Source organism: Arvicola amphibius, chromosome 10 (genome assembly GCF_903992535.2).
Source record: "Arvicola amphibius chromosome 10, mArvAmp1.2, whole genome shotgun sequence".
In the NCBI taxonomy this organism is placed as follows: domain Eukaryota; kingdom Metazoa; phylum Chordata; class Mammalia; order Rodentia; family Cricetidae; genus Arvicola; species Arvicola amphibius.
In genome coordinates this window covers 79,741,384-79,767,062 of record NC_052056.1, presented here as the reverse complement: position 1 = coordinate 79,767,062, position 25,679 = coordinate 79,741,384, and the positions used below count along the sequence as shown (strand labels likewise).

Genomic DNA, 25,679 nt, shown 5'->3' with positions numbered 1-25,679 from the left:
CCGCTGAGCCATCTCTCCAGCCCCAAAATGAATAATTTTTTTCCTTTTCTTTTTGTTTTTTTGAGACAGGGTTTCTCTGCGTAGCACAGGTTGTCCCTGAACTTACTCTGTAGACCAGGCTGGCCTTGAATTCAGAGATTCACCTGGCTCTGCCTCCTGAGTCCTGGGATTAAAGGTGTTGGTCACTACTGCCTGGGTAAAATAAATTTTAAAAAAGAGAAAGAAAACCAAGAGCTTTCACTGGTTCTGAGTGGCTGCTCCTATATCCTTGACAGGCTGGAATAAATCACACTCCCCCAAGTCTACAAGTCTCCTGCAAGTTTCAAGCTTGGCTTATTGCCCCCTCCCCAAGTCCCACCACCTCCAAGAATGTTATGAGGCCCATGACTAAGAATCTGTCACTATCCCCATTCATGCTCTATTGCTTGGGGTGCAAATGGACAGAATACCAGTCACAAAAGGACACGGCAGGACAAAAGGCTTGCATCTGCCCTGAACTTATGGACAAATGGCAAAGTCTACAAGTCTCCTGCAAGTTTCAAGCTTGGCTTATTGCCCCCTCCCCAAGTCCCACCACCTCCAAGAATGTTATGAGGCCCATGACTAAGAATCTGTCACTATCCCCATTCATGCTCTATTGCTTGGGGTGCAAATGGACAGAATACCAGTCACAAAAGGACACGGCAGGACAAAAGGCTTGCATCTGCCCTGAACTTATGGACAAATGGCATCTGTCATTAGAAAACAAAGGCATCATTTTCAAATGCTGTAAGCTTTCATCGGATGCTGCCCTGGCTCCAGCTCACTCCAAAATGAAAGCAGATTCCTTGGGGCTTCTCTTCCCGGTCCTGACTTGCTTTTGCTGGCATGTCTTAGAGAACATGGCTAATCCCGAGGAATCATACAAGGCAGAGAGGGTTCTGCACTCAGCTCGCTAGGGTCTGTGTGAAACAATTTGGGTGGTCATGCTGGTAGAGCCACAAGAAAGCCATTAGTGAAGCTGCAACAGCACACCCACCCGAGGAGTCCATAATGTAAGTGGCAGCGAGCCTGCCACTCCTGCAATTCCTGTATGGCAATCACACCCTATTCAGGATGGAAAGGTCGTGTCCTCTAGGGCCTTTGCACTGGCACTTCTATTGTCTGGAAGGCTACTGCAAGAATCTCATTGATTGCTTTTAACTAAAGATTATTTCAAAGCCCGAGTCAAACACTGGCTGTTTGAAAAGCCAATTTCTATTGTTGTTAGGTCTCAGGGAGTTGGGAACTAAGTCACCAGTTGGGCCATTTAGAAAATGAAAAAACAGCCCTTAATTCCAGCACTTGGGAGGCAGAGGCAGGCGGATCTCTGTGAGTTTGAGGCCAGCCTGGTCTACAAAGTAAACACTACAAAGTGTTCCAGGACAGCCAGAGCTGCTACACAGAGAAACTTTTCAGTTAAAAGCGATCAGTCACCAGGTCAGACACTTACCTCCTCTGCTGTGTCCTTCTCTATGCGAACAATCTTGTTTTCCCAGTATATCCGCTGTGATTCCAGCTGGCTTGTTAGTAAGTACGAATACTAGAAATGAAATAAACAGCCAGATGTGAGCCATCACCAGTACTGAAACCCAGTGAACACTGACCCCATGATAACCAGTAGAACTGCATCCAGAATCAAGGTCTCCACAGGCATAGTGGTGCTCCTATACTCACAGCAAAACCAAATGAAATTAGATAATTAATAAAACAAACAAAACAAAACAAAACCAGCTGCTAGGCCATGGTGGTTCACACCTTTAAAACCAACACTCCAGGCTAGCCAGGGCTACACAGACAGTCATTATTCCAAGAACCAGAGAAAGAGAGAGAAAGAGAAAGAGAGAGAGAGCGGGAGAGAGCGTGGGAGAGAGAGAATGGAGACATGGTTTTGCTTATTGCCTCACCCTTGAGGCGCTGGCCACTTTCCAACCTTATCAACTGGGGACCTGAGGCTTATACTCCTTTATCAGGCTCATCAGAATCTATGTTACACTTGGGTTCAACCCAGGTCAACAGGCACTGGGCCACAGGTACAGAATGGAGCTTGCAATCTAGCTGGGAAAAATCCAAGAATCCAAATTTACACACACACACACACACACACACACACACACACACACACACACACAGAGTTATTTTTTGTTTTACTTTGTTTTTTGAGACACGATTTCTCTGCATAACAGCCCTGGCTGTCCTGGAACTCGTGTTGTAGACCAGGCTGGCTTTGAACTCAGAGATTCGCTTGCCTCTACCTCCTGAGCACTGGGATTAAAGGCATGCGCCACCATGCCCAGCTTCCTTTTATGTTTTCATAACACTGGATATGTGTTCTATTCATGTGTATGTATGAGGAAGGCAGAATTAGCATCGGCTATCAATCCTCAGGCACTGTCTAGTTTTGAGACAGGGTCTCTCATGGGCCTAAATTTACCAAGTAGGCTAAGCTGGCTGGTCAGTGTGTCCTAGGGATCTATCTTTATCCATCCTCAGTACTGGGGTCACAAACTTGTACCACCAATTCCATTTTTTTTTAAACTTCAGGTTCTGGGGACTCAACTCAGGTCCTCATGCTTGCAAGGCAAGCACTTGGCTGACTGAGCTATCTTTCTAGCTTTTTGTGTTTTGTTCTAATTTTTATTTTATGTGTATTGGTGTTTTGCCTGCATTCCTTCCTGTGTGAGGGTGTTGATCTCCTGGAACTGAAGTTACAGATGGTTGTGAGCTGCCATGTAGGTGATGGAAATTGAATCTGGGTCCTCTGGGAGAAGAGCCAGTGCTCTAACAGCTGCGCCATCTCTCCAGCCTACCTGTCCTAGTTAGGGTTGCTATTGCTGTGAAGAAACACTATGACCACAGCAAATCTTTTCTTAATAATTTATTTATTATGTATATAGTATTCTGGGCACCAGATCTCATTATAGATGGGTGTGAGCCACCATGTGGTTGCTGGGAATTGAACTTAGGACCTCCGGAACAGCAGTCAGTTCTCTTAACCTCTGAGCCATTTCTCCAGCCCCATAGCAACTCTTCTAAGGAAAACATTTAATTGAGGCCTATAGTTCAGAGGTTTAGTTCATTATCATCACAGCAGAGAACATGGCAGTGTACAGGCAGACATGGTACTGGCTACATCTCAATCAGAGGGCAATAGGAAGTATACTGTCACCGAGCATGGCTTGAGCATATAGGAGACCTCAAAGCCTGCCTCCACAGTGACACACTTCCTCCAACAAGGCCATACCTCCTAATGTGCCACTCCCTTTGGGGGGTCATTTTCTTTTAAACCACCACACTGCCTTTTTGTCCTTTTGATATATAGGGCCTCATAATACCCCAGACAGGCCTCAAATGTCCAGGATGACCTTGAGTTCTTGATCTTCCTACCTCTACCTCTTCAGTGTGTAAGCAGGTACACCATTTTAGCTGACCAAGTTGGAATCATTTTGAGCAGCTGGTACCCAAAACCAATCTTAAAGTAGTGCTATCAGCATCACGACATCATAGCAGCCAGGTGGAATCATTGTTATGGGGCCCATTTTCTTCCTGGAAACTTCAAAGATTACTGAAGGAAAATTTACTGTTTACTTGTGGAAAGCTTAAACATTATTCATATAGACATATATCCAATGAAAGTAATGTGTTTCCAGCTTCTGTGGAACCACTGACAGGAACATCCTATCTTCTGACTTTATTGCTGCTATGGAAGATGACCTAAATTGCCTTAATTAATGAACTGGAACTCAAGACAACCAGAAACATCACACTGAAAACAATAAGGCATGGGGAAGCTTAGACTTTCAAAAAAGAAACATTTTACAAATTCTCACAGCGGGACTAGAGAGATGGTTCAAAGATTAAGAGCACTGGTTACTCTTCCCAGGGTCTTGTGTTCAATTCCCAGTTTCCACATGGTGTCTCACAACCATCTGTAATGAGATCTGGTGACCTCTTCTAGAATGGAGGCAGACATGCAGACAGGATGCTGTACACATAATAAATGAATATATCTTTAAAAAAAAGAAAAGAAATTTTTCCCAGCAGTGACAGAACTTAAAGAAAAGTTTCCACACAGGGCAGATGACTACATTAAAAGGTTAAAGCACCTTTCTCTGGAGAACGGAAAAAGGCAGCAATAGCAGTTGCTAAGCAACAGCTCACAGTATCTCACCTCTAACTGTAAGGCATCTATCTTCTCTTCCTGGCAGGTGTCACCCTCACACTCGTACTGAACGATCTTTCCATCTGTCTTGCTTGCAACCAGTCGATGGACATAATTATCTAAGGAAAGAGGAGTTGGCCAGAAGTAGTTTCTTAGGAATGAAAAGTTCTCCCCTCTTAACTCTGAAACATTTTTGTTTTTAGAAATATAAACTAAATGATGTATGATTTTTATTTAAAAATCGGTCAAATTATTTCGACTTTAGAGAGTGAGAGAGGGTGGTTTCCACAGCAAAGAATCCGAATCAGATTCCCTTACCTCCAGCATAATCCCAGACCCGATGGTTGGTAAGCTGCATGGCGTATGTGTGCTGAGTTTCCTCAAAGTGCTTGTAAGCATGCCGACTTACATACCGTCCACATCCTATGTGGCCACATATTAAGCAAATCCAGAGGTTCTGCCAAGAGAGATCTGAATTAATGATGGGAAGCAGCGGCATGTGACCTGGCTCTCATGGCTTGGAAAGAAGATGACTTGTGAACTGTTTCCACAGACTTCTGAATAAACCCAGCCTTCCAGGGTCCTTATTGGTCTACTACTTCCCCTCTTTAGCATCTGCAGAATCCTAAGTACAGATTCACAAGTGATTGATGGCTATCTCAGTCTTTTAAAAGAATAATAGCAGGGCTGGAAAGATGGAGGTTAAGAGCACTGGTTGCTCTTCTAGACATCCTGAGTTCAATTCCCCAGCAACCACGTGGAGGCTCACAACCATCTACAATGAGATCTTGTGCCTTCTTCTGGTGTGAAGGACATTGTACACATAGTAAACAAGTAAATCTTTTTTTTAAATTTTATTTTAAAGAATAATAGCAAATCAAAGCATGAAGAATTTGTGTATTGGACTGGAGAGATGGATCAGCACTGGCTGTTTTTCTAGAGGACCTGGCTTCAATTCTTAGCACCCACAAGGCAGCTCACAACTGTCTGCAACTCCAGTTCCAGGGGCGACAACACCCTCACACAACATGCAGGCAAAATAGCAATGCACATAAAATAAAAATGAATAAATTATTTTTTAAAAAAGAATCTATGTGTTCACACATTTGATTACAGAATTACTCTCATGAAGAATTTAAGTTGCACTGGGCAGAAAAAATCCCCAAACCAATAAAGCTGCTCATTATCACTCCTCACCAGCAATACTTACCTCCTGGACACCACACTCAAAACACTTGTTTTCTTCCACTGGCTCTGGTGTTTGACAGTATCGGCAAACAGGACACCTGACCAGGACATGGAAGATAAGGGTGAGATTATATACAGATATTGAAATCTGGACTATACACCCTGCCCTCTATGTCTTTTCTCTCATTTTCTTTCTTAAAATTTATTTACTTAACTGAGACAGGATTGTTGTGTGATATTTTGATCATGTTCTGACAATAAAGTTTGCTTTGAAGAAGAGGGCAGACCAAATTAACAATAGAGGTTTTGGAGGACTGAAGACAGAGAGACAGAAAATAGTAAGGCAGAGCCAAGAGAGGCTCTCAGTTTTTCTGAATGGGTGAATAGAAGAAATAGGTCACTGGCTGGTTCTCTGCCAATTCTCTGACCAGTCAGGTACTTAGCCCAGTATCAGACTCCTGAATTTTTATTCATAAATAATTAGATAAATGTATCATAGGATCTCACTACATAGTCCTGGCTGGCCTGGACTTGCTATATAGACCAGGTTAATGTTGAACTCATAGAAAGAACAGTTTGCCTCTGATCCCAGGTGCTGAGACTCAATATGTGAGCTACCACACCCAGCCAATTTTTTTTTTTTTTTTTTTGAGACAGGGTCTCACGAGCCCTGGCTGACCTTGAACTTGCTATGCAGACCAAGTGGCCTGGAATTTAGAGATCTGCCTGACTCTGCCTCTTGACTGCTGGGGTTAGATGCATTTGCAACCATACCCTGATCCCAGCCAATTTTTAAAAAGGTTTATTTTTATTTGTATGTGTATGCCCATTGAGGCCAAGAGAGGGCATCAGACCCCTGGAGCTGGTGTTATAAGTGGCTATGAATAGCTCAGTGTGGGTACTGGGAACCTAACCTGAGTCTCCTGCAAGAGCAACCAGTGTACTTAACTGCTGAGCCACTCTTCAGACAAACATGGCACTCCTTACCCCAGATAGTCCAGTCTAAAGATGACCTTTAACTCCTGATCTTCCTGCCTCCACCTCCCAAGTGTTAGTATTACAGGTTTGTGCCATCATGTTCAACTGGGGTAAACCTTTTCTATTGTACTCAAAATGAAGTAATATTCAATACTGGCCATCAATATATTTTGTTCGATGGGTCAATGTGACAATAATGGGATACAGTTGTAGCTGACTGAATTGCCACCAAGAAAGCAAGCTCAAGGCGTAGCAAGTATCCATTCATTCTTTGGCCAGGTCATGAAGAGCAAGGAAAAGGCACAAGCAGGCAGAAGGCCAAGTTCCTACACTAGCATGGAGGACACTGAAGGGCCATCTGACTTCCTTTAGTATTGAAGATGGGCAGGTACAGTGCTACACACGCCTGTAGGGCCAGGACTCTGGAGAGAGGCAGGAGAATTGCATAAGCTCAAGGCTAGCCTTAGCTACAAGTGACAAGCTGGACTTACATGGCAAGGGGTTGTTTTTGCTTTTAAAGATTTAATTTATATGCATGTGTGTGCATTCACGCTTGAGCATATTATATGCATTATGAGCATATTATATGCACCACGTGAAACAGTGCTGGAGGAGAGGAGAAGATATTGAATTCCCCGGAACTGAATTTACAGCCAGTTGTGAGCTGTTCAACATGGATGCTGGGAACCAAACCTGGGTCCCTGCAAGAGCAGCAAGTGCTCTTAATTGTTCAGCATCTCTCTAGTTTCTTTGTTTGCTTTTCAAATAGGTCTCATATAGCCTAGGCTAGCCTCAAACTTTCTATGTGGCCAAGGATGACTTGAACTTAGGTCCTCCAGCCTTCAGTTCTCTAGTATTGGGATGCACCATACATCTGGCTTAGGCAGTGCTAGGAATGGAGCCCAGGGTTTCCTGGTTAGGGCTTGCCCAGCTTCTATGCTAGTCAAGGATTCACCAACTGAACTTTATCTCTAGTCCTGAGACCGTGTTTCAGTTAAAACAGGTAGACAGGGACTGAGAGCTTAGTGCCAGAACTGTACTTAGCAAGGAGGAAGGGAGAAGGAAAGAGATGGGAGAAAGTAAAAGAGACAGAGGGAAGTTGGGGAAAGAGGGAGAAAAAGAGAAAGGGAAAAGGGGAGAGAGGGAGAGAAAGAGAAAGAAAATGGGAATTAGGGATAGAAAATGCTCCTGGAGGGCCGCAGAGATGGCTTAAGAACACTGGGTACTCTTCTAGAGGTCTTGAATTCAATTTCCAGCAATCACACAACCATCTACAGTGGGATCTGAAGCCCTCTTCTGAGTGGTAGAGCACTCATATCCGTAAGACAAATAAACAATCTTAAAAAAAGAAAGAAGGAGGCTGGAGGGATGGCTTAGAGGTTAAGAGCATTGCCTGCTATTCCAAAGGTCCTGAGTTCAATTCCCAGCAACCACATGGTGGCTCACAACCATCTGTACTGAGATCTGGTGCCCTCCTCTGGCGTGCGGGCATACATCAAGGCAGAATGTTGTGTACATAATAAATAAATAAATCTTAAAAAAAAAAAAGAAAAAAAAAAAACAGAAATGGCTCCTGGGTTAGATGGAGCAGCCACCACAGGTAGACAGGAGCTTCCTGTGGTCCTTCTGCCCGAGTAGTGGTTGTAGCAGACACTGGACAGGAAAACAAATACCAAGCTCTAATTCTGACTAGGCCATGTAGAAGAATCCAGGGGAAATATTAAAAACCAAACTCTTGTAGCACACAATGCATACATTTTGGCATTCCACACCATCTATGAAAACATCAAGAGTATTGAATAACTGAAGCTTCTGTCAAAATCCAGCTGCTCCTGCCTTCCTGGAATTAAAGGTGTGGCCACCGTGCATGGCTTCCACTTCATTGTGTGGGTGGGATCACTCTGTAGCCCAGCTGCCCTGAACTCTTTATCTTCCAATCTACAACCCAAATTATGGAATTACATGTGTGGTCACTTGACCTGGCTTTTGAATCAACCTATTTATTTGTGTGTGGAGGTCAAAGGACAGTTCTATGGAACTGGTGTTCTCTCTCCCTCCACCATGTGACTCCTGGGAATTAGGCATCAGGTCTTTACCCAGTGAGTCATTTGTCCAATTTCTTAGTTTTACACCCCCCCTCTCTCTTCTTTCTTCCTTCCTTCCCTCTTTCTTTCTTTCTTTCTTTCTTTCTTTCTTTCTTTCTTTCTTTCTTTCTTTCTTTCTTTCCTTTTTCAAGACACTGTGTAACACTGGCTGTCCTAGAACTCTGTCTGCACACCAGCCTGTCCTAGAACTCAGAGATCCATCTGCCTCTGCCTCCCAAGTGCTGATGTACAACCAGTACCCAGTTCATTTTTATTTGTGTGTGCAACATGTATACACACACATGTATACAGGTGCCTACAGAGGCCAGAAAAGGGGTCCGTTCCCCTAAAGCTGGAGTTGCAAGTGTTTGTATGCTACTCAGTGCACTGAGACCCAATAATGGATCCTTTGCAACAGCAAGCACTCCTTGCTAAGCCATCCTTCTCTCTAGCCCTCAAACCTTTAACTGTATCCTCCTGTCTCTACTACCCAACTTGCTGTGATTACAGTCATGTAGGACTACATTTAATTCAGTATCCTTCATCTCAATTATGCAATTGTGTCTGTGTTTGTCTATATATATATCTATATGCACATGGAGGTCAGAGGACAACTTATAAAAGACTGTTTTCTCTTTTCACAATGTGGCTCTCCATGACAAAGTCAGGCTGTCAAGTGTAGAAGCAAGAGCTTTTTCCTGCTGGGCCATCTTATTCAGCCCAGGACATCACTTCTTAAATGGCCCTGCTGGGCCAGGTCCTACGATGTCCAGTCACAAGACTGCACACTGTTCCTTCATACCTGTTGAGGCTGTGATCTCAGGTATAATCACACGTCCTGGGTGAATTATCACCTTATATACTCTCTTCCAGAAGATACACTGAATTCCACATTATAGTTTTTGAGTGCATGCACGTGCATGCGTGCATGTGTGCATGTGCGCATGCATATGAAGACTTTGAATGTCTTTTATCATTCTCCTCCAGACTTCTTTGAGGTAGGGTCTCTTGATGAACCTGGAAGTTTAGCTAAAATGTTTAGCAATCTCGTCTCTGCCTCCACTCAGTGCTGAAGTTACATGTGTGTGCAAAACCACGTTCAACGCACCCTATGGGTGCTGGGATCTGAACTCTAGTTCTCATGCCTGCACAGCAAGTCTTCTTAATTGCCCGGTCATCTCTGTTCCCCCTCATTTACTTTTTTTTTTTTTTTTTTTTTGGTTTTTTTCGAGACAGGGTTTCTCTGCAGCGTTTTTTAAGAGCCTGTCCTGGAACTAGCTCTTGTAGACCAGGCTGGCCTCGAACTCACAGAGATCCGCCTGCCTCTGCCTCCCGAGTGCTGGGATTAAAGGCGTGCACCACCACTGCCCGGCTCATTTACTTTTTAAAAATGATTTGTCTGTCTACTCATTAATTTATTGTAGTTCTGGAAATCAAGTCATGGGTCTTGGGCATCCCAAGCAAATGTTCTAACTTTTCCTGAGACAAAGTTTCTCTGTGTAGCTCTGGATGTCCTGGAACTTACTTTGTAGACCAGGCTGGCCTTGAACTTACAGAGATACACCTGTCTCTCTGCTTCTGCCTCCTGAGTGCTGGGATTAGAGTGTGCTACCACTGTCCAGCAACAAATGTTCTAACTTCAAGCTACACCTCACTACCACAGTGTAGTTTAAAAGAAAGAAAATATCTCTCATTTAGGAAGAAAAAGAAAGGTCCAGGCACCAATTCGCTAATTTTGCTGTCTGAAGCAAGTACATTATAACAGAGCCGTGGTGAACTTTACGAAGGACACATGTGTTACTGCACACCTGTGACTGCTGTGACTACTGGCTGCTTGGCCATCAGCAGCCCAGTGAAGTAACATGTTGGAGTGGGGAATGCAGCTCATTTGGTAGAGTGCTTGCAGACATAAAGCGCAGGTCTAACTTTTAACTTCACATAATCCAGGGTCACAGCACACAACTGTATCCTGGCACGTGGATGGTAATGACATACACGTGTACCCCAGCACCTGGGTGGTAGTGGCACATAACCTGTATCGAGGCATGTGGGTGGCAGTTGCTGAAGGATCAGAAGTTCTAAACCATCGTTGGCAACGTGGTGAGTCTAGGCCTGGATACTCCTTCTGACCCTCCTGCTGCCACCATACTGTAACAGGATTGGGTATGAGTTTTCATTTGTGGCTCTTGGGAGGAAAGGACCCATGTTGTTTTGGGAAAATACACAGTGATTTTGGACCAGCACTAAGAAGGACACAGTGATGGGTGTAGTGGCGAAACCTTTAGTACCAGAACTTAAAGACAGAAAAGATGGATCTCTGTCAGTTGGAAAAGATGGCTCAAAGGTTAAGAATACCAGCTGCTCTTCCAGAGGACCTGGAATTGATTCCAAGCACTCACAACTGTCTGTAACTCAGTTCCACTTCTCTGCTCAATAGGATCCTGCATGCAATGTGAAGCACATAAAGGCACACGAGTAGATGTGTGCACACACAAATAAAGAGAAACAAAAGTTTTTAAAAAGGTCTTGGTATTTAAAGAACAACTTTGAACTGGAGAGATGGCCTGGTGGTTGAGTCCTTTCTGTTTTATAGAGGACCTTGGTTCCATTTCCAGCATCCACATGGCAGCTCACAACCACCCACTAACTCCTGTTCCAGGGGATCTGATGCCCTTGGCATCCTTAGGTACCTGCATGTATATACTATATACACACACAAATAAAATAAATAAATAAACAAATGACAGTTTCCACAAGAACTACGAGAGGGCAAGGAGAAACATCAAGGTCTTGTCCCTAACGCAATCCCGGCTTTGCAGAGACGAGGAGTGTCTGCTGATGGCTATTTTGGACTCTGGGAAGGGATCATAAGGCCCCACAAGTGGGGACAGGCCCTGCACTCACGTGGTATCATCCCACCGTTGCAGACACTGGCTGTGGAAGCTGTGGTTGCATAGGGTGGTGAGGATGCCATTCACAGACTCATCCATTCGCTCCAGACAGACAGTGCACTTGGGGAGCTCCGTCAGGTCCATCACAGGGAGGCTGGCGCCCTACAGGAAACATCCGGTTAAGTCCCACCCCTCATCCCATCCCTCATCCTATGCCATCTTCTTTAAACAAGAGACTTCCTGTTGGTTTTATTGTTCATTTTTGAAGACAGAGTCCCACTCTAGACCAGGCTTACCTAGAACTCTTTTTTTTAAAAAAGACATATGGCTTGGCATGATGGCACACACCTTTAATCCCAGCACTTGGGAGGGAGGGGCAGGAGAATTTCTGTGAGTTCGAGGTTAGCCTGGTCTACAAAATGAATTCTAGCCAAAGATACACAGAGAAACCTGTCTCAAAAACAAAAACAAACAAAAAAAGATTTATTTATTATGAATACAGCCTGTGCAGGCCAGAAGAGGACACTAGATCTTATTACAGATGGCTGTGAGCCACCATGTGGTTGCTGGGAACTGAACCTGGGTTCTCTGAAAGAACAGCCGTGCTCTCAACCACTGAGCCATCTCTCCAGTCCCTCACCTGGAACTCTTAGCAACCCTCCTGTCTCAGCTTTGCAAGGACTAAGATTACAGGTATGAACCATATCTGGCATCTGCTTTTTCTTTTCTTTACTTTTTTTTTTTTTTTTTTTTTGACTTTTAGAGACAGAGTTTTTCTGTGTAACAGTCCTGGTTGTCCTGGAACTCACTGAGATCCACCTGCCTCTGCCTCCCAAGTGCTGAAATTAAAGGCATGTAGCACAATCAAGTCTTGTTTCTTTTCTTTTTAAAAGATTTTTTTTTAAAAAAAATGGATAGTGATGATGCATGCCCTCAATCCCAGCATGCAGGATGCAAAGGCAGAGGATCTCTATGAGTTCAAGGACACCCTGGTCAACATACTGAGTTCTAGGAGAGCCAGGGCTAGCTAGCTACACAGTGAGACCCTGCCTCAAAAAACAAAACAAAGGGTGCACATGGTGGAACATGCCTTAAATCCCAGTACTTAGGAGGCAGAGGCAGGTGAATTTCTTCGAGTTCAAGGCTAGCATGATCTACACAGCGAGTTTCAGGACAGGCAGGAATGAATACACACACACACACACACACACACACAAAAAAAAAAAAAAAAAAAAAAAAAAAAAAAAAAAACCCAAACCCAAACAAACAACCCAAGCCCAAAAAATTAGGAAGATCAGGGTTAATATTTTGAACGAAAATGCTTCTTTCTGCTCCAAACAGTATCCCACTATTCTGGGATAATCTCAACAGTGCAGATTCTTCTACTAAACTTTGAGTTGGGGACAGGTTTTGTTACATATCCTAGGCTGGCTTCCAATTCGCCAGTCCCTTGCCTGTTTCCTGAGTGCTGAGGCAACGTGCACATGCCATCATACCTTTTTCCTACATTGTAAAAATGAGCTATAACTCTTCATTTTGGTTTTTGAAGCAGGGCCTTGCAATACAGCAAGTTAGCTTTGAACTTGCCATACTACCTGTGAACTCATGCACCCCTGCCCCCACCTCAGTCTGAGTGCTAAGATTCTCCATTTTAAACCCAGCAGCTTTTAGAAACGCCACACCAAATGTTTTAGCATGTACCAAGCACTATCATCTAAGTTATCAACATTCCCTCAGCCCAAAAAGACCCACCACAGCTGTTATCTGGTCCCTCCACATACTGCTTTTCTCCCCAACCCATCTCTCCTCTCAATCTCCACAGAAAGGCCTTTCTGGATGTTTCTTCGAACATCTTATACCAACTGGCAACATTTCTCTTCAGACCCAAGAAGTCTTCATACTTACATCCTCAGATTTCAGCACTTCAGCCCTTTCCACATAGACCAGCTGACAAACATCATCTTCAATGGAGTTGAACTGGCGGCCATTGCATGCCATGTAAAAGCTATCTGCGTCAGCCTGTGCACACCGATGGGGAGAGGCAAAAATAAAAGCTGGTTACAGCCGGGTGGTAGTGATGCACACCTTTAATCCTACACTTGGGGTAGGGAGAGGCAGGTGGATCTCTGTGAGATCAAGGCCAGCCTGGTCTACAAGAGCAAGTTCCTGGACAGGCTCCAAGCTACAGAAAAACCCTGTCTTGAAAAACAATAAGCAAATAATAAATAAATAGTTAGGGCCAGTTACAGAAGATACTCTCTCCATTCACACATGCTCATATGTTTACAGTCAGAAAAGAAGGCAAAGCTAGAAGAGGCATGCCCTGGAGCCATTGAGCCTACAGAGCTCTGCATCTCTGCCTGTGCATTGCTAATAGTTTAAACTGGCCAAAGACAACACATTTCTGGGCACTTCTTTCCCTATGAGTCAATATTTTTGTGGCAGTTGAGAAAAGAGACTTCTTAAAATTGGAACTAAATCATAACTGATGACAGTCACAGGAGAATTCTATTAAAAAAAAAAAAAACCTAGGTGGTGGTGGGACACACCTTTGATCCCAGCACATGAGGCAGGGGCAAGTGGATCTCTGTGAGTTCGAGGCCAGCCTGGTCTACAGAGTGGGTTACTGGATGGCCATGGCTATATAGAGAAACCCTGTCTCAAAAAACTAAAAAGAGGTCCAAGACTAACCAGCCTTTAACATACTGAGCTGTGTTCTCTTGTGATGGAGTAAGGTAAAGGCAAACCAAACCCAACTCAGGTGTAGTAGTAAGCAACAAGACAACTTCACTGATTTTTGGTTTTCTTTTGTTTGTTTTCTCAAGACTGGCTTTTTCTTTCCTCCAGCTCCACATTTTGGATTTTTGGTTATTTATCCTTTCTTCATATAAGTCAGTGAGCTGAGCCCTGAAAAAGGATGGTCAATTATGACGTATTTTTTCCGAGCAGGCAGTGCATTTTAAGTTCAGTTGTGTAGTGCTGGGTGTGGGACAACTCTCTCTCACACTAGACCTCACCTGGAGACGTTTCCTGAAGACACTTGGATGAGGAGGTGGATCTCATAGGCTGAGGAACTTCCTAAAGGGGCAGCCTGGCTAGGAGGAGGCTTAGCTCAACTTCTATAGTACAAGGCGCTAACTAGCTGTGGATCATGAGCTCTGTAAGTCTCACCAAATGACAGGACTTCTCACAGAAGGGATGAGCATAAGACTAAAGCCAATGCACACTATATACATTATTGTATTTTTGAGGGCATTATTCATCTATATCAAAGAAATATACTTCGAGGCCAGCAAGATAACTCAGCAGGTAAAAGTGGCCAGCATCAAGCCTGACAATATGAGTTCAATCCCTGCAACCCATATGGTAGAGCAACTCCTGCAAGCTATAATCTTACCTGCACATGCATACTGTAGCATGATTTCAAGCATGTGTACACGCTTGCACACACACCAATGTAATTAAAACTATAAGGAAATATACAGAAGCTAAAGAGATGGCTCTGCAGTTAAGAGCACATATTGCTCTGCTGGAGGACCTGGGGTCATTCTCCAGCACTATTTCCAGATGGCCCACAACCAGCTGCAACTCTGCCTCCAGGAAACTCAACACCCTCTTCTGGTCTTTGTAGGAACTTTATATACATGGCAAACAAAAAAATTAAACATAGTCTACAAAGTAAACTCCAGGACATCTAGGGATATTACACAGAGAAAACCTGTCTTGAAAAACCAAAATAATAATAATAAATGTACTTTTGGTTTGTTGCTATATGAAAGACATCACTACTGTACCACTGGTCTTGAACTCAAGACCATGTAACCTTAACCTCTTGAGTTCGGAGATGGCAAGTGTGCACTACCATACCAAGAAAAACAGGCTTTTACAATGTAGGTACTAAAAATGCAGGCTGGAGACCCTTTATTAAACTAAACAGAATAAAAAACTCTACACTGTTAAAATGCTGCGTGGGACTAGGTAAAATGCTAGCGCATGGGAAGCTGAGGAAGTTGGACAGACTCTGAAAGCAGCTGGACAATGGCAGTGCACCCCCTTAACCCCAGCACTCAGGAGGCAAAGGCAGGCAGATCTCTGATTTTGATGCCAGCCTAGTCTAACAGAGTGAATACCAGGACAGCCAAGGCTATACAGAGAAACCCTGTCTTGAAAAACCAAAAAAATAAAAAAAATAAAAAAGAAACCGAGAAGCCCAGCGGTGGTGGCGCATGCTTTTAATCCTGGCACTCTGGGACTTGGAGGCAGGCGGATCTCTGTGAGTTTGAGGTCAGTCTGGTCTACAGAGTGAGTTCCAGGACAATCAGAAATACACAGAAAAATGCTGTCTCAAAACAAACAAACAAACAAAGGATCTGAGGGCAGCTTGGAGTGGTGGCACGTACAACTGGTAGATTTCTGCTAGTTCAAAGGCAGACTGGAGTCCCAGGAGAGTTAAGACAGAGTTTTGAAACCCTGTTTCAAAAAGACAAACAATAGAAAAAAAGATTCTGAGGACAGAAACTAGAGACATGGATCAGTGGTGAAGAGCACTTGCTCTTTCAGACGAGATCAGGCAGGTTCAGGGTGGTATGGCCGCACACCACTTGCTCTTTCAGAGGATCCAAATTTGATTCCCTAGCACCCATGTGGTGGTTCAACCATCCTTACTCCAGTTCCAGGGAGCTGATGCCCTCTTCTGAGCTCTAAGGACACACATGGTGCACGTCATACATGAAGGCAAAACATTCATACACAGATAATTAAATAAATCTGAATTATTTTTTTCCAAGTTTGAGGAAGTTTTCCAAGTTTCATGATACTGAGAGGCTTTATCTCAGAACAAGACAAAAGGTTAGAATTATATACAACCAAACACAAGAATTACAATTTCTACTTTTTAGCTGTCTTTTTTTTTTTTTTTTTTTTACTATGAAATGAACTCAGGAAAGGTTAATCCATTATGATCAGGGCTTCCTTGCTAACACAGTCATCAGCTGAAGGGCAGAGAGTGTTTTTTTTTTTTAAAAAATGATTTATTTATTTATTTATTATGTATACAACATTCTGCCTCAATGTATGCCCCCACGCCAGAGGAGGGCGCCAGATCTCAGTACAGATGGTTGTGAGCCACTAATGTGTTGCTGGGAATTGAACTCAGGACCTCTGGAAGAGCAGCCAGTGCTCTTAACCTCTGAGCCATCTCTCCAGCCCCCAAAGAGTGTTTTTTGACTTTTTAAAAGGACCAGAGTGCTAGGCAGTTCTGATTGAGCATACCAGGGAGAAAGCGTTGCCACACTGTGGAACCTGTCCCACCCATTTCTGCTTCCATGCCCCGATGATTTACAAATTCCTTCATGAAAGACTGAATTTCCTAAAGGTCACACTACTGACTTCTAAATTTTCACGAACCTCCAATGAGAGCTAAGACAACAAGGGCCAGTGAGATGACGCAGAGGATAAAAGCACTTGCTACCAAGTCTCGGTCTGACCCCTGAGACCCACAAAGTAGGAGAGAACTGACTGCCAACACACGCACACAGAGTAAATAGTTAGGGACAGCAGAAATTACAAACTATTCAGAAGATTTTTCATTCTCATGAAAAAAGAGGGGAGCAAGAACACAGACAGCTGCCTGCGTATGTACTCAAGCTGCAATCTTCACATGATACTTCTGAACTAACTTTGGGAAGTGACTAGTTGGATCTGATTTGCACCTGTTCTGTGGGCCCCTTCAGTACAGAGTTCTAAGTATATGAACACACAGTTGTCAATTTGACTTTACAAATACCCCACCACCAGGGCTATTAAAAATGTGTTTGGAAGGCTGGAGAGATGGCTCAGTCAGTGGTTAACAGCACTGGCTGCTCTTCAGAGGAAGCAGGTTTGGTTCAACAACACATTGTTCACAACCATTTTTAACTCATTTCAGGGGAATGTGATGCCCTCTTCTGGCCTCCATAGATACTTCACACAAGTGGGGCACAGACACATATATGAGCAAAATACCCATACTTTGAGGCACTCTGGAGACAGTGGGTCAGTGGCTCTCTAAGCTGTTAGACTTGGTAGCATGTGTAGTACTAAGAACAGAGATAACATCACGGGTCCCTATACTGACGCTTTGTTCCCACGGTTCTGCATTCTAGGCAGGCAGTGTCTTGGGTGGTATCCCCTAGAGACATGAAAATCCTGTATTTTGTTTAAAAGGTGAGGAAATTGGCTGCAGAGAGGCTGGTAATTAGAGTTACACCACGAGCTATCAATAACCAAGATGGATGAGGCCACTCTCAATCCCTGGGGCGAGGGGACAGTTACTGCTTGCAAGTCAGTAATAGCAGCAATACTTTACAGTGTCTACAGCTATGATTACCAGATACTACAAAGGAAAATGCACAAACTAAATTAGAAAATGTCCTAAGCCCAAATTTGACATTGAAGTTCATGCTTATAAAACCCAGGTCAGGAGGCTGAGGCCAGGTGTGTGGATGAAAGTTCAAGGCTAGCCTAGGCTAAATAGTGATTTTCAGGAGACCTTGTCTAAAAATAAAAGAGTATTTTTTTTAAAAAAAAAAAAATCATATATGGGGCCCAGTGTGGTAGTATACATCTTTAAGCCCAACACTTTGGGGGCAGAGGCAGGTAGATCTCTGTGAATTTGAGGTCATTCCAATTCAGTCTGGACAACTCTGCCTTTAAAAAATACAAAAACAAGTCGGGTGGTGGTGGCACCTTTAATCCCAGTACTTGGGAGACAGAGGCCGGCAGATCTCTGTGAGTTTGAGGCCAGCCTGGTCTACAAGATCTAGTTCCAGGACAGGCAACAAAGCTACAGAGAAGGGGGGAGGAGGAGGGGAGGAGATGGAAATTTTTAAATATAAAAAAATAAACCACGAGAAAAAAAAAAAAGCTACAGAGAAACCCTGTCTCAAAAAAACAAAACAAAACAAAACAAAACAAAACAAAATTAGCCCAGTAGTGGTGACAAACACCTTTAATCCCAGGACTCAGGAAACAGAGGCAAGCAGATCTCTGTGAGTTTAAGGACAGTATGGTCTACAGAGTGAGCTCCGGATAGCCAAAGCTACAGAGTGAAACTCTTGTCTTGAAAAACCAAAACCAAACCAAACCAAACCAAAACAAAAAACAGAACCATATATATATATATGGTTCCTCACAATCCCTGGAATCCACATGGTAGAGGAAAACCAACTCACACAAGTTGCCCTCTGATCTCCACATGTGTCCAAACATACAAATACATACTCATAAAAAATAAATAAAATGTAATTTGTGAAGGTTGTTTATAGGGGCCAGTGAGATGGCACAGTGGGTAAAGGTGCTTGCCTCCAAGCCTAACAACCTGAATTCTATTCCTGTAATCTCACTCTGGATTCTCAACAAGGAAGCAGCCTGTGTCATGAGTTCCCTTTTACTCACAAACCTCAATGACCCATCAGAGTGGCAGGCTCACATTTGTAAACTTGCAGGATGGGATAGTTTATCTGGAGGAAACCTTTGACCATGGAGGGAAGAGAAGTTAATTTTCCACAGACAGACTTGGTCAAACTTCAGTGGACAATATCACAGGATATAAAACACAACAAAGCTGCGACAGTTCCTTAGGAGCTCACCCACAGACACACACACTCTTACGAACCAGCATGCTTATGGCAGCCCATGAAGGGAAGATGTTCAAACTGCACAGGCGCTCAGATCTGGGACAGCACTGTTCTTTCACGGTTTGCCTCTCTGTACTGCCGACCACTCAACTACAACTGGGAAGTAGGGAGATGGCTTAGTAGTAGAAAGATGTATACTGCTTTGGCAGAGGACCAGGGTTTAGTTTCCAGCACCCATGTGGGGCAGTCTGTAACTCCAGCTCCAGGGGATATGACACACTCTTCTGGCTTCATGGGCACTGCACTCACACTCACAGGCACATAATAAAAAATTTAAAAGAAGCTGGGTGGTGGCAGCGCACGTCTTTAATCCCAGCACTCAGGAGGCAGAGGCAGGCGGATCTCTGTGAGTTCGAGGCCAGCCTGGTCTACAAGAGCTAGTTCCAGAACAGGCTCCAAAGCTACAGAGAAGCCCTGTCTTGAAAAAAAAAAAAAAAAACCTAATTAAAAAAATTTTTTTAAAAATCTTAAAAAAATGATTTTATTTTCTAAAACGTTTAAAGAGCATCTTGCGAACAGAATGAAAATGGGACAATGACAAATAGCACAATGACACCGACTACAGACATGTGTGGGTTTCCATGTCACCAAGGACTAATAACCACAGGATAAGCAAGCACAATGCTGATGTGTAGAAATCATGAGTCAGGTGTGGGGCAAATCTATCATCAAGTGACACGGAAGACTGAGGCACGAGATCGCAAGCCTATCTGAGCTACAGAGTGAGTACAAGGGCAGCCCGGGCAACTTAGTAAGATCCTGTCTCAAAACAGAAAAGGAAAAAAGAGCTGGAGATATATTCAGGGGCAGAGCATCTACCTAGCGTGTATGAGGTGATGGGACAAATCAAAGGGCCATAAAAGTTAACAATAAATAATTTTTTTATTTTTAAAAATAATGGCACTGCAGACTAGAGGAACAATGGATAATGCCTCTAACTACTATCAGAAGATCCTAGCTTCAACGCATGGCTGGTTGGTCATCTTAGGTTTTGTTGTTGGGTATGGTGGTGCACACGTTTAGCCCCAACACTGGGAAGCAAAGGTAAACAGATCTCTGTGAGTTCCAGGCCAGCCTGGTCTTCAAAGCAAGTACCAGCCAGTCAGGGCTAGACAGTAAGACCCTGTAAAATTAAAGAACCACTGTAACTGCATTTCTAATAGCTATGGGGCTACAACCAGTTGCCCACTCCCTAAAGGAAACATAACCATATTCGAGGCATAAAACACACACAGCTGGCACCACACAGCAACAACAGTATGTCTGCAACAGAGCGACATCCAGCATCTTAACTTTTACCTGTGCACTGAACTTGATCAGCACCATATACTGATTCGGAGTAGAATCTCTGATGATTTTCATCTGTTCAATCACATCATTGAATGGGGCGACAAACTTCATAAGGTCGTGACTGGTCATGGTGGCAGGGACAGTGAGAACACACAGCATGGCGCTGCGCCGCACATCTTCCTTTAAGGAGGTCATCTTACTAAGAGGATAATAATGAGATTGTTTTGAAGAATTTGGAGAACACTAACCAAACAACTCTTTGTCCAAGAAAATATGAAAAAATAAAACAGCTAATATTTCATCATCAACCTAAACAACTTGTGAGTTTCCTGAATCTTTCCATGTCTGCAGTGTACTTTAAGGCAAGCTCTAAGTTCCATATTACCTTCCATCAGAGTTTTTCAATCTTTTTAAAAAATATTTTATTAAATCCTTGAGAATTTCACACAATGTTTTTTGAGTATATTTACCCCACCAAGCTCTTCTCCAGAATTTTCCTCTTTTCCTTCTGGTTTTTAAAGACAGGGTTTCTCTGTGTACAGCTCTGGCTGTTCTGGAACTTATTTTGTAGACCAGGTGAGCTCTGAACTCACAGAGATCTGCCTGCTTCTACCACACCTAGCCCTCTCCAGAATTTTCAATTGTGACTTAAAGGGTCCTTATTCTATACTAGCCAGACTCAGTGTTTTATTCGCTTTTCAAAAAAGGTTTACTTTTACACATATGAGTGTTTGCCTATAGATATGTCTGCGCACTTCATATAGGCCTGGTGCCCAGAAAAGGCATGGGATTCCCTGGTACTAATGTTAAAGATGGCTGTGAGTTACCTTATGGGTGCTGGGAACTGAACCCAGGTCTCTGCAAAAGCAGCAAGTGTTCTTAACCTCTGAGCCATCTCTCCAGCACCATGTTTTATTCTTTTAACACATTAATTTTTGAATAGTAATATACTGTTGAATAACTGTGAGGCACAGTGTTACTGTGAATTTCTCTTAAGAGAGTTCTAGAGGAAGAAAGACCTGTAAAGCTACATGAAAATTCTAAATGCAAGGATGTGACTGAAGATTACAAAAAGTGCTGCCGAGCTAAACTTTTGGGAGGGAGGAAAGGGAACCTTCAACAATGCAATTGAAAACTGCTGGGTTCCAAACTGGCCACCTGATGCCTGGCTGTTTTCCCAGGAGGGATCTGGGAAACAAGTTCAGGCAAGGACAGTCATTGAGACATAACCAATTATCCTAGCCAGGCAGCCTAAGGCCCAAGTATTTATCTATTCAAGTGCTTATTCCTTGGGCTTCCAGAAGTAAGCTTAAAAAAACAAAAACAAAAACAAAACAAAAAGAAACCAAACCAAAAAAAAAAAAAAGAGGAAAAGGTGTAAGGTGTAAAAAGTCAAGTCTAGTAGCACACACATTTACAGGCTGATCTCTATGAAGCTCTAAGTCAGTCATGGCTACACAGTGAGAACAGTGATACCTTGTCTCACAAACAAAATAAAGATAAAAACAACAACAAAACCCCTCAAAAACAAAATAAAAACCAAAGTCATACAAGAGGTATTCCAATGAAAACAAGTTAGCTGGCTTCTTAGCTAAGGTGCAGTTGCGTAAGGACAAGGACATGTGGTGCTTTACCTCATTTGATTTTCAATTCCCCAATCAATACCCATGCCTAACAGCTAATAGAATATTTCCAAACATTTCTTGTTGTTTTTGTTTTTTTCAAGACAGGATTCGTTGTATAACAGCCCTGACTTTCCTGGAACTCAACTTTAGACCAGGTTGGCCTCAAACTCACAGAGATCCGCCTGCCTCTGCCTGAGTGCTGGGATTAAAGGTGTGCGCCACGAGGCACAGCTCCACAGCATTCTTTAAGTGTACCTACATTATTTACTTTTAAGTATGGAAAGTTTTGGCCCAATCTACACTGTCGAACAAGCTTTCAGAACTTTAATACACAGTCCTAAAGGTGGGCTGTCGCACAGACTGCTTTCCCTACTCAAAGCATAATCAGAGCAGTCTGAAGGAAAAGAGTTTGTCTTACTTCGTCTTGTACAGGTGCATGATGCCATGGACTATCTCAACGGAAGGGTTGCCGCTGAAGAAGGAAATCTGGTCTGGGAGCTGCTTGGACGGGGAGTCTGGGGCTGTGTTTACCGACTCGTTTTGTTTTCTGCTTCTCTGTGCAGACAGGGAGGCTGCTGAAGACTTCTTTTCTTCCATTGTGTCTCTCAACTCATCTTACAAAAGCAAAGTTAGCACATAACAAACAGCTGAAAATAAGCTTAAGAAGCCTAATAAACTTAGAATTTCAAGCTGGAAAATGAACTGGGATGGAGACACTATACTGTGTTGCATTAACACACTGGAGGCTGAAGCAGGAGGACTGTAGACATGGGCTATCATAGAAATCTTGTCATAAACACAAACAAACCACACTGACAGAAATGCTGAGCTCGGGAACGTCTCAACTTTAAAGCTTTCCCTGCCTAAAAACATTTCCTCACATCCTTGTAAAAATATGGTAGCACCCTAAAAAAAACCAGGAAGGGCCCATCCCACATCCAGCAGTAACCCAACATAGTAGTAGGGCACCTCACAATCCAGCAAAACCCGAACAAAACAGGCAACATTTACCACCTGTTCCTCATTGAGACTGAAATCAGAGCACTCTGAAAACTGAACCTTCCGGTTCTAACCACACCTATGCTGGAGATGCAGAAAGCATCCACTCCCTCAGCTGAGGACTGCGGGGAAGTGAGGGCTTGGCAAGCTTACCCAGATGTACTGCTCCCCAGGAGCACTCCCCACCACAGTTAAGAATCCACTTCATTACACTCTATCAATTTGTTTTCTTTACTATTCCTTTGAAACAGGCTCTTCTTATGTTATCTGTCTGTAAGCTCCAGGGTTTAAATAACCATTTTGCCTCTGCCCTGAGTGGTTGAGTAAAGGCATGCAACTCTGCACCCAATCTTAGTACTATTTAGGGAGGAAAATTTAAAAAGAAAATGAAACGTGGCTTCACAAAATCACAGAGCACAGAAGTGATAAAAAAATAAAAGCATGCTGGAGGAAGTTGGTAGAGCGCGTGCCTACATGCGCAAAGCCTTGGGTCTGAGCCACAGCACCAGATAAACTGGATATAGTGGTATGTAAACACAATCCCCCAACATTCAAAGGATGAAGAATTAGAAGTTCAAGGTCATCCTTAGCTTCACACACTGTAGAAGGTCAGTGTGGCCTAAATAAGATCTTCTGTTGAAAATAAAATATGATGCCAGCAGTGAGCCTCATGGGCTCACAATACAAAAGCAAGGCCAGGTTCCCGAGGGCATACCTGGGCTGGCCTTCATGGTCTCGATAATCACATCAGTCATTTCCCGCCGGCCAAGGTGCTGATGGATGATTGCTGCCTTCTCCCCTGGTGACTTCCCTTCTAGACAGGCAGCAGCTGAAGCCAGTGTCTTCTTTTTAATCTCCTCATCGGACATCTCCCCAGCTGAAGAGCACATGAATGATTAATACCTGATGACAGAACAAATTCCCCTCACTTCTCGGCACTCCAATCAATAGGGTTCCTCCTTGTCTGCTGCGCTTCACCAAATGGGTGAGTGAGACTGAGTTTGCAGTATGTGCCTCTGCCCCTTCAGGACCCCTACAGCACACCCTCACCCCACCCCTGGTAACCATCAGTGGTGTCTCTCACAATACTCTCAGAAATATGGCGCTGTTCTACTGAAATCACCTCCTTAAACCCACATGAATAAGGGCCTTCCAGAACGATCCTCGATGATTATACCCAGATGAACTACCATGAGTAGCACCCAGTAAAGTGAGAGCCTATCTTGTGGCCAAAATGCAAGTCTCACGAATAAACAGCATTTCAGAGACCCTGAGACATGACTGAAATACCCTTACCATCAGCTCTGAGGCGAGATGGACCCCAGACTTGTCCAGACCAGCTCATCCCACACAACCCAGCATGTGGTAGAAGTGCTCACTGTCTTTGTTGCATAAATGACTCCATGATTGGCCCATGAGGATACCTGTGACTAGTTGACTTCCAGAACTAGGGGTCACTTTGAGCCCTTGAAAAATGTTTGTAATCTCGAAATAAATCATACTCGTTTGAGTAAAAAAAAAAATGCACAACACGATAAGACCACAATCTTCCACTGCAGTTCCAAATGCTGGACTCACGGAGTGTCCAGAGATGCCACTTCCCTTGAAAAAGCGTCATCCCTGCTCTCCAAGCTAAAGAAGTGTTGTTCCCCCTTTCCATCAATTTATCACATTTATTCCGTACGCCACAGATTAGAGACCACATCTGATTCTCCGAACGACGAAGCTCTGACACATACCAAGCAATCACCCTCCCACACAACACCTTTTTTTCTGTCTGTTTGTTGGGACAGGCTTTCCTGGAACCCAGACTGGCTTGTGTTTCACCGGTCCTCCTGCCTCCACCTCAGGAGCCTCTAATCTCCTGGACCAATGTCACCAGGTAATGTTTTGACGACAAAGCTGCATGGCCCACTAAGGAAGTCTGCGGCGACTGGGGAAGACGTCAGATTTTCGGGCCCAGCTGGGTTCGAATCCCTGTTTCCAGCCACTCACACCAAAGTTTGGGCAGATCATTTCCCCACCGGTCTGTTTGCCAGTTTGGAAAAGGCACGGAGCATCCCGAGGCCGCGCGTCCCGTAGCGAAAGCGTCGAGGGAGACGCCGATTAGAGGCACCTGGCAGACCCCGGGCGGCCGACCCGCCGGCCCTGCGCGAGGCCGCGGACTCACCGGCGGCGCTAAAGCCGAAGTCGGCTGGGACCGGCGAGTGACCCGCGAGCTCCAGTCGGATGACCACCAGTGACACACTCATAGGGCAGGCGCTGGTCGGCGTGGGCCCCGGCGGGATGAAGGGAGGCTGCGGGCCGAGCCCAGAGGCCGAGCGGCCCGCTGTCTGCAGCGCCGCCACCGCCTCAGAGCCGCGGCCGCCGCCTCGGCAGCGGTAGCCTTCTCGCGCAGCCGGCCGAGCCACAACAACCTCCACTTCCGCCTCCCGGCCGCCGTCTCTGACCCACGGGGTCGCGCACGCGCCTGCGCCAGCAGGAAGGAGGCGCGGTCCTCCGGCGCGCGTGCGCCCTCTGTCGCACTGGCTCAACCTTGGCTGAGCGTCTCCGAGGTTGTCCCGAGAGAGTGCTTGGACTGTGCAGAGCGTTGCGGCCTCTTTTGCGTTCGACCCCTCGCTCCTGTCGTTCCGCCCACTCTCCGGCCAGGTTCTTCCAGGCTTTTTGGTTTCCTGGGTCTTCGACCTCAGGTTTTAACTTTATGCAGGTATGGCGATGGGCTGGTTAGGAGCGCAGGGGCTTCACAGATGACCCCTGAGGTCCTGACA

General features: G+C 44.4%; 2 protein-coding genes across 6 annotated transcripts in view; one reads left to right on the top strand and one right to left on the bottom strand.

Moving 5' to 3' along the window:
- The window catches only part of LOC119824916 (BRCA1 associated protein), a 32,749-nt gene extending 7,378 nt beyond the window's left edge, over window positions 1-25,371 (bottom strand). Inside the window, exons 1-10 of one of the 2 annotated variants that reach the window (XM_038345501.1) lie at window positions 25,082-25,371; window positions 23,627-23,788; window positions 22,331-22,526; window positions 20,297-20,486; window positions 13,227-13,340; window positions 11,335-11,483; window positions 5,391-5,466; window positions 4,499-4,637; window positions 4,190-4,299; window positions 1,472-1,561 (exon numbers count right to left, since the gene is read on the bottom strand). In XM_038345501.1, coding sequence (XP_038201429.1) covers window positions 1,472-1,561; window positions 4,190-4,299; window positions 4,499-4,637; window positions 5,391-5,466; window positions 11,335-11,483; window positions 13,227-13,340; window positions 20,297-20,486; window positions 22,331-22,526; window positions 23,627-23,788; window positions 25,082-25,163 — 1,308 coding nt within the window. In that variant the 5' untranslated portion in view covers window positions 25,164-25,371. Of the gene's footprint in view, window positions 1-1,471; window positions 1,562-4,189; window positions 4,300-4,498; window positions 4,638-5,390; window positions 5,467-11,334; window positions 11,484-13,226; window positions 13,341-20,296; window positions 20,487-22,330; window positions 22,527-23,626; window positions 23,815-25,081 lie in introns of both variants that reach the window. The other variant, XM_038345500.1, reaches the window with a different exon arrangement.
- A 47-nt stretch (window positions 25,372-25,418) lies between these two features.
- The window catches only part of Acad10 (acyl-CoA dehydrogenase family member 10), a 41,246-nt gene continuing 40,985 nt past the window's right edge, over window positions 25,419-25,679 (top strand). For all 4 annotated transcript variants that reach the window (XM_038345496.1, XM_038345497.1, XM_038345499.1 and 1 more), the window contains exon 1: window positions 25,419-25,618. The gene's annotated coding sequence lies outside the window, so the exon portion shown is untranslated. The remainder of the gene's footprint in view (window positions 25,619-25,679) is intronic.